The sequence below is a fragment of the Nilaparvata lugens genome, chromosome 9 (assembly GCF_014356525.2).
Source record: "Nilaparvata lugens isolate BPH chromosome 9, ASM1435652v1, whole genome shotgun sequence".
Lineage (NCBI taxonomy): Eukaryota > Metazoa > Arthropoda > Insecta > Hemiptera > Delphacidae > Nilaparvata > Nilaparvata lugens.
The window spans coordinates 29,643,812-29,657,792 of record NC_052512.1 but is presented as its reverse complement, the minus strand read 5'-3'; the positions used below and the strand labels follow the sequence as shown (position 1 = coordinate 29,657,792).

The 13,981-nt window shown below is 34.7% G+C and overlaps 1 protein-coding gene across 3 annotated transcripts in view; it reads right to left on the bottom strand.

The window, feature by feature from the left end:
- LOC111053290 overlaps nucleotides 1-11,552 on the bottom strand; it is a 67,311-nt gene extending 55,759 nt beyond the window's left edge. For 2 of the 3 annotated variants that reach the window (XM_039435200.1, XM_039435199.1), the window contains exons 1-2: nucleotides 11,419-11,552; nucleotides 5,778-5,849 (exon numbers count right to left, since the gene is read on the bottom strand). In XM_039435200.1, coding sequence (XP_039291134.1) covers nucleotides 5,778-5,849; nucleotides 11,419-11,489 — 143 coding nt within the window. In that variant the 5' untranslated portion in view covers nucleotides 11,490-11,552. The remainder of the gene's footprint in view (nucleotides 1-5,777; nucleotides 5,850-11,418) is intronic. The other variant, XM_039435201.1, reaches the window with a different exon arrangement.
- Nucleotides 11,553-13,981: the final 2,429 nt, after the last annotated feature.

Below are 13,981 nucleotides of genomic sequence, written 5' to 3'. Positions count from 1 at the left end.
AATATTTAATAACTGTAACCAAATATATATAAGTAGAGTACTATAAAGTACAATAAATTATCGCTAGAGTGTGCTTTTCATAATAATAATAATAATAAGCTAGAGCAAGCTAATCTGTTAGTAGTGATCTTGTCTTTGCTGATACAACATCAAGCTACTGTACTGAGATGGATAATGTGTTTGGTGCGGGATCAGTGGAGTCTGAGTTAAAGTCTTCAGATTTGTGCGTTCAATTCATTATAGATAGACATTTTAATCAATTAAGTGAATACCATTCTGTTCCTTTAGAAAAATGAGATATCAATATAAATTAAGTGAACTCTTGGACATGCACCTAGATATATTGGACCAGTTAGCAGAAAAAGGATGGACAAATCTACAATATTTAACTTTTGTGAGAGATTATGAAAAATTAGGAGTTTGGCATAGTGATAACTATAATCATATTCTTGTTTGTGATTTATATGGTACATCATATGATAAATTCTGGGGGAATGGCGATATCCCAGGCTCATGTGTGTGTGCAATCCTTACACACTCTATCAATAGAATAAGAAGGTTATAATAGAAAACAATGCTCATTTAACAAAAGAACAATTAAATAAACTTATCTGGAATTTTTTACGAGATTCTTCAGATGAAACAGGCTTAGAACAAGATTGACAAAGAAAGATCAAAATCAAGTATGTGTGCAATATTGTAAATAAATGAAATGCATCAACTTTGCTACTGGTTGGTTAAATATTAAAATGCGTTATCTCATTGATGATAGAAAACACTGACAAGATAAGATTCATGTTTGAAAAATGAGCTCCTCTTACTTCCATGTTGAAGGATCTAACATGGAGAACAATATTGTCCTCGGAGAAGAGGAAAATTTAAGTAAAAATGAACTTACATGTGTTGATGATGATGACAAAATGAAATAATCGGATATGCTTCTCTCAGCTCCTCGACTCGGTTCAGGTATTGCTCCAGCTTAGCTCCAAGGCTATGATTTTCTCGATGCAGGTAAGTTTCCCTCACAAGAGCACAACTGCTTATGAGACCGAGTTGTGAGGTGAGAAAATGCTGTGAAAAACAATGAAATATTTAATAACTGTAACCAAATATATATTATAAAAATCAATTTAGTGTTATTTCACAAAAATATGAGAATGTAACAAAAATTTTTACTTACAATCAATAATGTTAGCGTCGAGCTAAACCTCTGTGGAGTATGCAGTGCTCGCCAATTGTGATAGGCCTCCTCGGCAGCTAGTACGTGTAGACAAGTGCACTCAATCACTCTCCACTACGCAAGCTGCATTAAGTGATAAGAAATTAAAAATGTGTTTTTATATAGCTTGATGTATGCATGCACAAGCTGACATCACTCGGTCGCTCACTCAGTCAAGGCCGGGCAATGCCCTCCCGACCTTCACAAGGCCGCCCGAGGAGCAGAATGGATTCACTTTAACTGGCAGTATACCAATGATGGATTAAAAAGGAACTCATGACTGATTTCTCTCCTTTACTTGCCATTCGTAATGCAGAGATCGCTACGCGGTGAGAGGCAAATGGTTTCACTAGTACAGTATAGGAATGACGGATTAAAAAGGAACTCACGACTGATTTCTCTTTCACATAGCTTTTGCAATAGAGGAAAAGCGGCAACGTGCCAGGGGGCCCGAGTTGGGTGCAAGCCAGTCTGCTGCTTGTGTGAGAGAGAGAGTCATTTGGTTCTAATCGTTCGAACTGATAAGACGAAAAAATGACTGCTTATTTTGATTGCACAAGTTTTAATGAATTCTCAATTGATGCAGACCAGCAAGTCAATTGGGGATTTGACCATTTCCTTTTGATTGGTTTAGAGTAACAAATGTAACATTTCCCGATAATGGTGAAATTCACCTTGAAATTATAGATATTGATAGTGAGGGGGACTTTAAGGAAATTATCAAATTGCCGAATGAGTATTCTCTAGTACTAAACAAGCATAAGCTTAAAAGTTTTCTTTCTCGGTCGTGGGAACTAAATGTCAGTGGAAATACAATTTTCCTAAGAGAACTGTACCGATATTGATGTTGATTTGTCCACACCAAGTGATATAGGTCTGAGGATATCTATAGCCATTTTTGGAATGCTTGTTCATACTAAATTTACTATAGATATTCTCGGAGAACACACTTACCAAAAAAAAAAAAAAAAGTAACGCCTGCGGTTTGTACAGCACATAGAAAATTTCAATATAAATTTGTGAAATTTTTCTTAACTGTCGGGTGGAAAGCAAACCAATTGTATTAATTTGCAATCAATTTAATTTTACAGTATAAAGATATAACAGATTCACTCAGTATAAAGATGTAGAAATATGGATTCACTTTAACTGGCAGTATACGAATGACGGATTAAAAAGGAACTCACGACTGATTTCTCTTTCACATGGCTTTCGTAATAGAGGAAAAAGCAGTAGATATGGTGCGAGTAAGCGAGAATAGGAGATAACGCATGGGGCCATCTGTTTTTGGGCCATCTGTTTTTTTCCACCTAGTAGTTTGCACAATCTTTAAGCTTATGCGAGAGACAGAGAAACGATGGGTGTATCACACTCTCTCTCTCTTGTACCCTCCGAATTATTCAATTTGCAATCACTTTATAATTTTACAGTATAAAGATGTAACAGATTCACTCAGTATAAAGATGTAGAAATATGGATTCACTTTAATCTGTCAGTAGATACAGTATAAGTTATTAGATGTATTAATTTGCAATCACTTTATAATTTTACAGTATAAAGATGTAACAGATTCACTCAGTATAAAGATGTAACAGATTCACTTTAATTTGACAGTAGAGAATTTTTCCCTCAAAGGGAAATTATTTTTTCCCTCATCTAGCATTCACTTTAATTTGACAGTATAGCATTAGATGTAGAAATATGGATTCTTTAATCTGTCAGTATAAGAGTAAACAGATTCACTTTAATTTGACAGTATAGCATTAGATGTAGAAATATGGATTCACTTTAATCTGTCAGTATAGCATTAGATGTAGAAATATGGATTCACTTTAATCTGTCAGTATAGCATTAGATGTAGAAATATGGATTCACTTTAATCTGTCACTATAGAGAGAGGGAATTTTTCCTCCAAAAAGGGAAATTTTTTTTCCCTCACCTTGGCAAGGGGAAGGGGAGAGATATATTTCTCTCTTTTCAACCCCCTCGTCCTCACTGGGAGAGGGGAGATAAGATAAGGAGAGGGAGAGGGAGAAGGAGATGGAGAAGGAGAGGGAGAAGGAGATGGAGAGGGAGAAGGAGAAGGAGAAGGAGAGGGAGAGGGAGAAGGAGAGGGTGAGGGAGAAGGAGAAGGAGAGGGAGAGGGAGAGGGGGAGGGGGGGGGGAGGGGGAATTTGCGCAAACTCAGGGGGTGGGGGAGGGGTGAGGGGGGGTAATTGCGCAAAAAAACCGGTCCAAACCCACTAATCATAGCTACTTCTATCAATATCAATAGGTTTGTCTTGTGTCTTAATAACATCATGAAAGAAAATAGGAGCAGCTGATGAAAAATTATATTTTTTTTCGATTTAGTTTTTAGCTGATTTTGAAACATGAAAATATCAGGCCCAGTAGCACAAAAGCATGTTCAATTTCAATCAAAATTGAATTTCATGAGAATTAATCAGAGCAGGGTTTTTCTAATAGAAGGATTCTCTGATTGGTTCTTGTGGTATTTAGTCAAGATTATGAATTAACATACAGAGCAACTGTCTCTCTCAAGGCCATGGCTGCGTACAATCATAGAGCAATAGAGGAACCAATGCAACAGAAGCTGAAGAAATCAGTCGCATTTCTATCACCTCACAATGAACATTACATTCAACTACCATAATTATGTTTGGAGAGATTGATTTTTAATTTCTCTTGCTATCATCCGGTCACTTTCTGAACCTATTCTTCCAGATGTTCCATGAATACTGCAATGTTTTAAAATAAGGTCGCCAAATTTGGTAACTCAACTACAGCTATTATAATGTTTTTTATTTTCTCATACTTTCTTAAATTTTCAACAGACTATGGATAACTTTTTTCTGATCAGCTGCTACTTGAGGGACCAATAATCCTCTCTCTTGGTAGTTCAACGAATTATCCCAGAGTTGAGACCTGTTCCAAAATAATGTTCTTTGTTGCAAGCACAATATATTCCTGATTTAATCAAAATCGTTAGAGCCGTTTTCGAGATCCATACGACATAGATACATATATCCACAAACACACATATTCAAACAAATTGCTTTCTTAGTATAATTATTGACTTCAATGACTATGATTTCATTCAATGAGAGCTTATTTCACATAATAATAACAGCTGGCATCAAAAGCAGAAATGTCAAACATGATGTGTCAGCATTGTTTAAAAGGGGAGCATTGATGTTATTAATGAGCAATACTGACAGTCAACGAACTGTTATATATATATATTCTCCAATATTTTTATCGAAAGCTACCTTATATTCTCTTTGGTAAAACAATCAATTTTTGGGAATAATCGATTCATAGGAAAAGCGACTTACTTCTATGCAAGATATTTTCACATTAGGAGAAGCAGCAACAGCTATTTGGCCGTTTTAATAAATAACCCTTTTCTTTCGCCCAAGTTAAATTTTGGCCGAATTTCCTCATTCTTCACAAACAGATTCCGTAACGGACACTTCTGAAGTTTTTTAAATACCCCTTTAAGCAGTTTTCGTGATCTGTCGGATATACAAACAAAATTAGTCTTGATAGAATAGGATCAATTGATAGAAGCAACTCCCGTCATAAAAGTTTGTTTTATGAAAAATAAAAATTATCTATACTCCCAGGAATAGCTCTGATTGAAGCAGCAGTGCCCAATCAATTTGTTCTCGATAAATGCATTCTAATTAATTCTTCAACTTGGTGCCAACCTAATGGAATAATCTCAACTTAATCCCAACATGACAAAATTATTAATTGGTCGCAACTGTTTCGAATAGGTACTCTCTCTAGATTATAGTTCTATAGTAACATATGATATGGACATTTCAATTATAATATCAAGAGATTGGGAGAAGAAGAATATACATGCTAAAGGACGAATTTTAAACCCTTAAAAGCCACCCTTAGAGTTGAAATATCGCCAAAAGATTTCTTAGTGAGCACCAAGGACGTATAAGGAAGCTATATTCCAAGTTTTGTTGCAATCCATCCAGTAGTTTTCCAGAAATCGTGATCAGTGAGTCAGTGAGTCAGTGAGATAAGAATTTTATAAGAGTATGGATAGATAGATAGATTACCATGGCCACCTCTAATACAAGGCCCCGGCCTACGATATTGCAACGTCGCAGTGTAGGCCTAGAATCTGATACATGATTGGTAAAAAATATTTTTTAAAATACCAGCTGATCTTTTTCACCAATCATGTATTAGATTCTAGGCCTACGCTGCGACGTTGCAATATCGTAGGCCGGGGCCTTGTACATATAAAGGTGCGTACAGACTTTCGCTCTGCTCCGCAACCGAACGTCACTCCAGCAGAGCGATTGATGATCGACCGGGGAGCAAGAGTGGTTCGACCGGGGAACGCGAGAAGATCTAACATCTTCCGTAACGTTCATGATGGGTGCGTGGGCGGAGCGACTGTGGTTCGATGGTGGTACGAGGGCGGTACGAGGGAGGAACGTGCTCGGTGCGGGTTGGAAGCGCGAATATGTGTACGCAGCTTTAGAGATAGCTATGATAGCCTATTACACTTTGAACAGTATAGTTGACTTACGTGGTTGCCTCTCTTGAAGATTCCGGAGAGATTCCGAAACACGGAAGATTCAAAGCCGAGTTCACAGGGCAGCTGTGATAGAAAGACAATAAAAGTTATTATCATAAATGATATATTAATAATTATAAATTATTATTAATTTGTAGTTCTGTGAACAGTAGACCTCATGCAGTACTCTCATCCACAAGTACCAGATGTCAACTGTTTTAAATGTTACCAAACTCAGTTCACGTTTGAATTTGTATTCCATATGATATAATCCAGTTCCTTTCCAGTTCCGTGATGATCTTTCTATCTGATGAAAATTAATTTTTTAGAATCAAAAATATTATAATTTCTCCAGCATTATTTAGTTCATTTGTTTATTTTTATTCACCTATTAAATTAGTTTTTTCGAATGTGAGAATATTGATACTGATGGGCACGCATAATAATACCATGACTGCAAAACAAAATATTGAAACCAAAGACCTTAAAGCTGCGATTAGACCAAATTTATTAAAAAAATGTTAATAACTCAATCCTTTCAGATCATATTAGATTGAACATAACTTATCATACACATTATGAACATATGTGTTTGTCAACTTCCGTTCAATCTAATAGAATCTATAAGGATTAAGTTATAACCATTTTGTTAATAACTTTGGTGTAAACCCAGGTTAGAGATGCATACCTCTTTAATATCTTTGATTGGAACTATAGACCTTATACAAATACAGTGATAGACTGGCTTCTCCACACATCTGTGTAATCACTTGTCATCTGATTTATGATGAATACTTCTATAGAATCTATAAGGATTAAGTTATAACCATTTTGTTAATAACTTTGGTGTAAACCCAGCTTAAAGATGCATACCTCTTTAATTTCTTTGATAGACAAATACAGAAATAGACTGGCTTCTCCACACATCTGTGTAATCACTTGTCAGCTGATTTATGATGAATACTTCTACAGTCTGATTTTTACTCTAATATTGGCGTATGAAGGAGGCTCCTTCTTCCTTTTATATTATCCTTGAAATGCAAAATTTCCAAAAACCTAGTATATACATCGACACGCAATTTAAAAAGGAACATACCTGTCAAATTTCATGAAAATCTATTACCGCGTTTCGCCGTAAATGCGCAACATATAAATATATAAACATATAAACATTTAAACATTAAGAGAAATGCCAAACCGTCGACTTGAATCTTAGACCTCACTTCGCTCGGTCAATCATAAATTATTATTTATTAATAATAATCATGTTAAGTGAACTTTCCATGTTGACAGTAGGTTCCATGGGGATCTTTTTCCAATCGGGAAAATCTGGTGTGGCACCTTCACAACAAACTTTCCTTGCTATTATGAAAATTTCACAAATTTCCATTAAATAATCTGTGTTAAATAAGTTGAGACATGGCCCTCCATCCGAAGGAATTACAGGGTTGCCAACTTGTGTAAAATTGCAACTTTCTCAAATTTCCAATTCAACGTCAGAATTGGATGTAGAATATAATCCCTGAAATCCTAGTAGTGCTGGAAAAGTTTCAGGGTTGAAGGATTAAGAGGAAATTTGAATTTTATGATTAAATTGGAATCATTGAGAAAATTTATTTTTCTTTTGAATATCACTTCTCTCAGAATCATGGAGCGCCGTAATGCGTAATAATTTTATATCAAATTGACGGGGAGAATGTCTCCTTTCTATTGGTGTCTGAATAATTTTTATCCGACTTATAGCTATTTTTTAATTAATGATTATGTTCGTCAATGCCGAGACATTTCGAGCAAAAAACATGAAATTCTCGTCATGCTAGAAACTTTTTTGTTTCAAAAGTAGGTGGTGAAAGCAAGAAAGTTTCTCAGAAATAATTGAAATTGTTTTTCCAATTGTCAAAAGTAGTTGTAAGATCGTATTTTGGTCTCCAAGGATTTTAAAGTTAGAAGAGTGGCTGCATGGTAGGCATTGTGTAACAAATTGTATACTAAAGGCTGGCAATTTGCAAGATTATTTGACTGAATTAATTCAAACTCAAGCAGCTGATTGCCTCTAGAAAGACTGTAATCAAACACTGCTTGGATTATTCGAGGCGAGGTTGTCATTTTCACTATTTATAATCATGTGATCTGCAGTTGCTGAATTTCTCAAAAGTTCTGTATTTTGATTTTGTTGATCCCAGCTATTGATAGCATAATTGCCACCATTATACCGCTATTCCTTGAATTAAAAATTCTTTTGAGACCAAAATACGATCTTCCAACTACTTTTGACAGTTGGAAAAATAATTTCAATTATTTCTGTGAAACTTTCTCGCTTTCACCACCTACTTATTTAAAGGGATTGACTTTGGGATTGTGGGATGGGGGGTACAAGCTTCTTGCACATCGAACCGCTCCTCAGGGTACAGAAGCTGATCATGAGGGTCATCAACCAGAAGCCTCCACGCTATTCATCAAACCAGCTGTTCAATGAGTTTGACGTGATGGATCCAAGACAGCTTTACTCCAAGGAGATACTATGCAGATTACACAAGAACCCAACAACATTCCAAACCAGAAACCACAACCACAACACCAGATACAGGAATCTTCTCATCACCAGTGTTGCAAGGAAGGCACTATACCAGAGACATTTCAATCATTTAGCACCAAAATTATATAATCTACTTCCTGCAAACTTTAAGCAGACTAATCATCCTAGGAAGTTCAAAACAATAGTACACAATTGGTTGATGAGCAATGGAAGACTGAACATAGAAAACATTATTTCAAACAACAACTAACCACCTAATGACTTACTAAACACTAACTAATTAATAATACGCACAAAAAACTAACAAAACCTACTCTAGAACATGGTACGCCATAGTGGAGTAGGTCAATTTCCACACAGAAAAATCTAAACAAGTAGAGGACACATTATAAGAATTTTTGTAACTAACTATTGTATGTAATATTGTAATTTATCTAATATTTTGTGTAATTGTTGTTGTAGTTTTAGTTTTTTTTTGGGAAATAGACATTTTATTCATTTATTCATTTATTCACTTATCTTTTGGAACAAAAAATTTTCCAGCATGTCGAAAATTTCATGTTTTCTGCTCGAAATGTATCGACATTGACGAACATAATCATCAATTAAAAAAAACTAGAAGTCAAAAAAATAATCATAAAACTAATCTAGACACCAATAGAAAGGAGACATTCTCCCCGTTAATTTGATATAAAATTATTACGCATTACGACGCCCCATGATTCTGAGAGAAGTGATATTCAGAAGAAAAACAAATCTTCGCGATGTTTCCAATTTTATCATAAAAGTTAAATTTCCTTTTAATCCTTCAACCCTGAAGCTTTTTCAGTACTACTAGGATATAGGGGATGATATTCTACATTCAATTCTGACGTTGGGTTGGAAATTTTGAGAAAGTTGCAATTTTACACGATTTGGCAACCCTGTAATTTCTTCGGATGGAGGACCAAGTCTCAACTTATTTTACACAAACTATAATTTCATCACTCATATTTGGTAGCTATAAGCACTCTAAATTCCTATTATATTAAGCGAGCAATTTCTGTATATATTTATAAATTGGTTATTCATATGGTTATTTATGTCCAACGGATCTCGAAAACGGCTCTAACGATTTTCACGAAATTTGAAACATAGTAGGTTTATGATATGAAAATTCGATTGCACTAGGACTTATCCTTTGGAAAACTCGCTGAAGGACATTGGAAGGATAATTCATCCTTGGAAAAACAACTGAGACTTTCGTCGTCTGTAGAAAATGGAAGTGAGTGAGCGAGTGCGTCTGTGGAAAATCAAAATAACTCATCCCCGAAATCCATAAACTGACGTATAGCCAGCTGTAATATATAAACACGACCTAAAAGATGAAGAAATCTCAAGGGTTTGGAAGGTAAAATTATCCATAGTTTATCAGAAATAATAATTATATTTGAAGTAAAAACATATTCTTGCGATGTTTCCAAATTCATTAAAAAAGTTCATTTTTCTTTTAAACCTTCAACCATAAAACTTTTTTTAGCAGATGCACTCAGCTGATGGGGGGCTCTTGATCAAAATATCTGTTGGCATATCTTGGTAGGCTATATCATTCCTTCTAACACAACATTATAACACCGTAGCTTAACTTCTGTACTAAATTTGAACAATTTCTGTTAATTTGTTCTCGATAAATCTGAGAAAAAGCAAAAAAAAAAAACGCTGGAAAAACGGTAATAATTATGGGCGTATCTTTGACGTTTTTGCAAATTCCTTCCAATACAACATTCTTACACCCTACCTGATCTTCTGTACTAAATTTGAACAATTTCTGTTAATTTGTTCTCGATAAATCTGAGAAGAAGAAAAAAAAACGCTGGAAAAACGCTAATAATTATGGGCGTATCTTTGACGTTTTTGCAAATTTCTTCCAATACAACATTCTTACACCCTAGCTGATCTTCTGTACTAAATTTGAACAATTTCTGTTCATTTGTTCTCGATTAATCTGAGAAAAAGCAAAAAAACGCTGGAAAAACACTAATTTTGGACGTATCTTTGACGTTATTGCAAATCCCTTCTAACACAACATTATTACACCCTAGCTGAGCTTCTGTACTGAATTTGAACATTTTCTGTTCATTTGTTCTCGATAAAGCTGAGAAGACGCTAAAAAACGCTGGAAAAACGCAGATTTTGGGCGTATGTTTGGAAATTTTTCCAAATCCGTTCTTAGTGCGCCTCTAAAGGGCCAACTGAACATACCTACCGAATTTGAACGTTTTTGGTCCGTTAGATTCTTAGTTCTGCGAGTGAGTGAGTGAGTGAGTGAGTGAGTGAGTGAGTCAGTCAGTCAGTCAGTGAGTGAGTGCCATTTCACTTTTATATATGTATAGATAGAAGCAAGAAATTATATTTTTCAATAATTTCATAATGAAGTTTCATAATTTAAGATGTAATATTTTTAATATTATATTAATATCAATTTAATATTAGTATTATTATTTTTAATACATCTTCTTATTATTATTAATTCTACATTGTTAAAAGACGATCTGGCAACAGAGCAAAACGAGAGAGAGATAGCGCTATCCACTTTGTTCAATGATAGACAAGGATAGCAATATCATTTCCAATCAAACACTGCCATTATAACGTGGACCTCACTCTATTAGCTTCTACTCACAAATTTGACATATTGAACTGAAAAAATTTCTCATAAAAAATTTGTCAACGTCATAGCAACTGTGTAGACACGAGTGGTATTATTAATTTCACATATTTTATAGACAAGGAATAAACTATTGAACTTGCCCTGTAAAAAGGTTCGAAGAATATACGTGCTCAAAATTCGAAGCTGATTGATCAATTCTTTCTAATGTTATTGTAGAACATACAAACAGACGGACAACGACTTTGGTAGCCTATTAAGTAAGTCAAAAGTAAGAACTCGCAAACGCTTGTTCAACTTAAAAATATTGTTTTGTAAGGTTTCATCATAGTTTCATCGAGGAGGATGAACAGGAGGAAGAAATAAGAAGAAGAAGAAGAAGAAGAAGAAGAAGAAGAAGAAGAAGAAGAAGAAGAAGAAGAAGAAGAAGTCGAAGAAGAATATAATATGGTGAAACATAACTCACTCACTTGATTAAACAGCAGATGCCCCCAAGAAAAATCCAAACAAAAATTATCTGCACTTTTGTTGAATAAGCCATAACTGTGAAACATTCGGTTACTGTAGATCTGCAACACTATCATTGACCTACTGCTGAAAATACATTCCCAGTTTAGCTCAGTAGCATTTGCATTGACGTCATTGACGTCATCACATATTGACAACATCAGAAGCAACGAATTTATAATGTGCAGAGCTACTTCGGATCAATTTTTGAACTATTGAAATAAGCTATTGAAGCTAGAAGTGGCCCTACACAATTTTTTTTATTCATTCTTTATTCATTTATACAATAAGTACATTATCTAAATGATAGGGAGAGGAAAAATAAGGTAACCTTGTGCTTCTCTATTAATTACTGTAATTATACTAGTAGTTCTGTGACCAGTAGACCTCATGCAGTTTTCTCATCCACAAGTATCTGATGTCACCTGTTCTATTTGATTCAGTTGAATCAGGACCTCCTAAATACTTATGATACTAAGTATTTAGAAGGTCCTGGTTGAATCCTTAGACCAGTTATAGAATAGACACGCCCCATACTGAAAGACGATGAACCCAACATCTACTGCCATATCGCCCCATCGAGACGTCAGCATCGTATAGAAAACTTTTTTGTAGAGTTTGTTTACATTGTTTTCCATGGCAGATTGTGTTTATTTCAGATGGAATTGAATTATCAAAGAAATAAAATTATACTAGTAGTACTGTGAACAGTAGACGGTCAACTGTAGACGCTCTACTGTAGACCTCGCGCTCAGTAAATTACATTGACCTGTTGTTATGTTTTCTGGAAAATTAATAAATAATTTATCAATTAAAAATGTCTAGAAAAAATCCTAAATTTTAATAAACATAGAGTTTTCTGTCCTATCGTACCGTGACGTGTCGTCCCGGAATGTGAGTGTGAGCGCTGTTATCAGGTCTGCTGCAACTGTCTACAACGTTGATGGAAAGATACATTTTCAAGATGTTCTATGTTCTTGAAGGGGTAGTATTACAGCATAGAGAAACAATAGCGTAAGCTATGCTTTTGTTTCTCTATGATTATAGTCAACTGTCTGCTCGCGTTGATGGAAAGATACATTTTCAAGATGTTCGATGTTTTTGAACGGGTAGTATTATAGTCCACTAGACAGCTGATTTATGATGAATAATAAAATTCTATAGTCTCATTTTTACTCTAATATTGGCATATGAAGGAGGCTCCTTTCTCCTTTTATATTATCCTTGAAATGCAAAATTTCCGAAAACCTTGTATATAAGTTGATGCGCAATTTAAAAAGGAACATACCTGTCAAATTTAATGAAAATCTATTACCGCGTTCCGCCGTAAATGCGCAACATATAAACATTTAAAGATTTAAACATTTAAACATTATTTGAACATTAAGATAAATGCCAAACCGTCGACTTGGATCTTAGACCTTACTTCGCTCGGTCAATTATAATAAAAATGATATATTAAGAATTAAAATTATATAATTATTTTCAAAGAACTTGCTGCTGGCGATCTAGTTCTATTTAAACTCTAGTTCTATTTTGTAGGGTTGCTTATCTTGAATTTTTTGGCAAATGAATTGAACAAAATACCTTAGTATGAATATAATCATAAAACATGTTTAATTATTTTGTACAGCATATAAGATGTCTGTTAATAGTTCAAACAGATAATTAGTCGTTTTTGTTTTTTCTTTCCTTGCCCTATTACCATAGGTAAGGAAAGTATTGCTTTCCGAAAAAAATTAAGGTACCCCGATTTCTAAATTTCTATACGTTTCAAGGTCCCCTGAGTCCAAAAAAGTGGTTTTTGGGTATTAGTCTGTATGTGTGTGTGTGTGTGTGTGTGTGTGTGTGTGTGTGTGTGTGTGTGTGTGTGTGTGTATGAGTGTATGTGCGTCTATGTACACGATATCTCATCTCCCAATTAACGGAATAACTTGAAATTTGGAACTTAAGGTCCTTACACTATAAGGATCCTACACGAACAATTTCGATCAAATGCAATTAAAGATGGCGGCTTAAATGGCGAAAATGTTGTCAAAAACAGGGTTTTCGCGATTTTCTCGAAAACAGCTCCAACGATTTTGATCAAATTCATACCTAGAATAGTCATCGATAAGCTCTATCAACTGCCACAAGTCCCATATCTGTAAAAATTTCAGGAGCTGCGCCCTATCTATGCAAAGTTTGATTTCAGATTCCCAATTATCAGGCTTCAGATACAATTTAAACTGAAAAAATGAGTGGAAAAGATTCAGCATGAAAATTTCTACAATTAATGTTCAGTTACATTTTCACCTAAAATTAAAAATAAGCTCGATATTTGAGAAAATAAGATTATTAAATTGCAAACTGTTGGCAACTGTAGATTCTATTAAATCATTCAATATGAAGAGATAGCAGACTTCGTGTGTCTGCAGCGTTATTGTCCTGTCACCAGCTGGATTAGATCTTTAAATTATGATAGACTTGAGTTGCGCGGGTACACTAGTGTCAGTTGATCAATTTTCATAACGGCAAGGAAAGTTG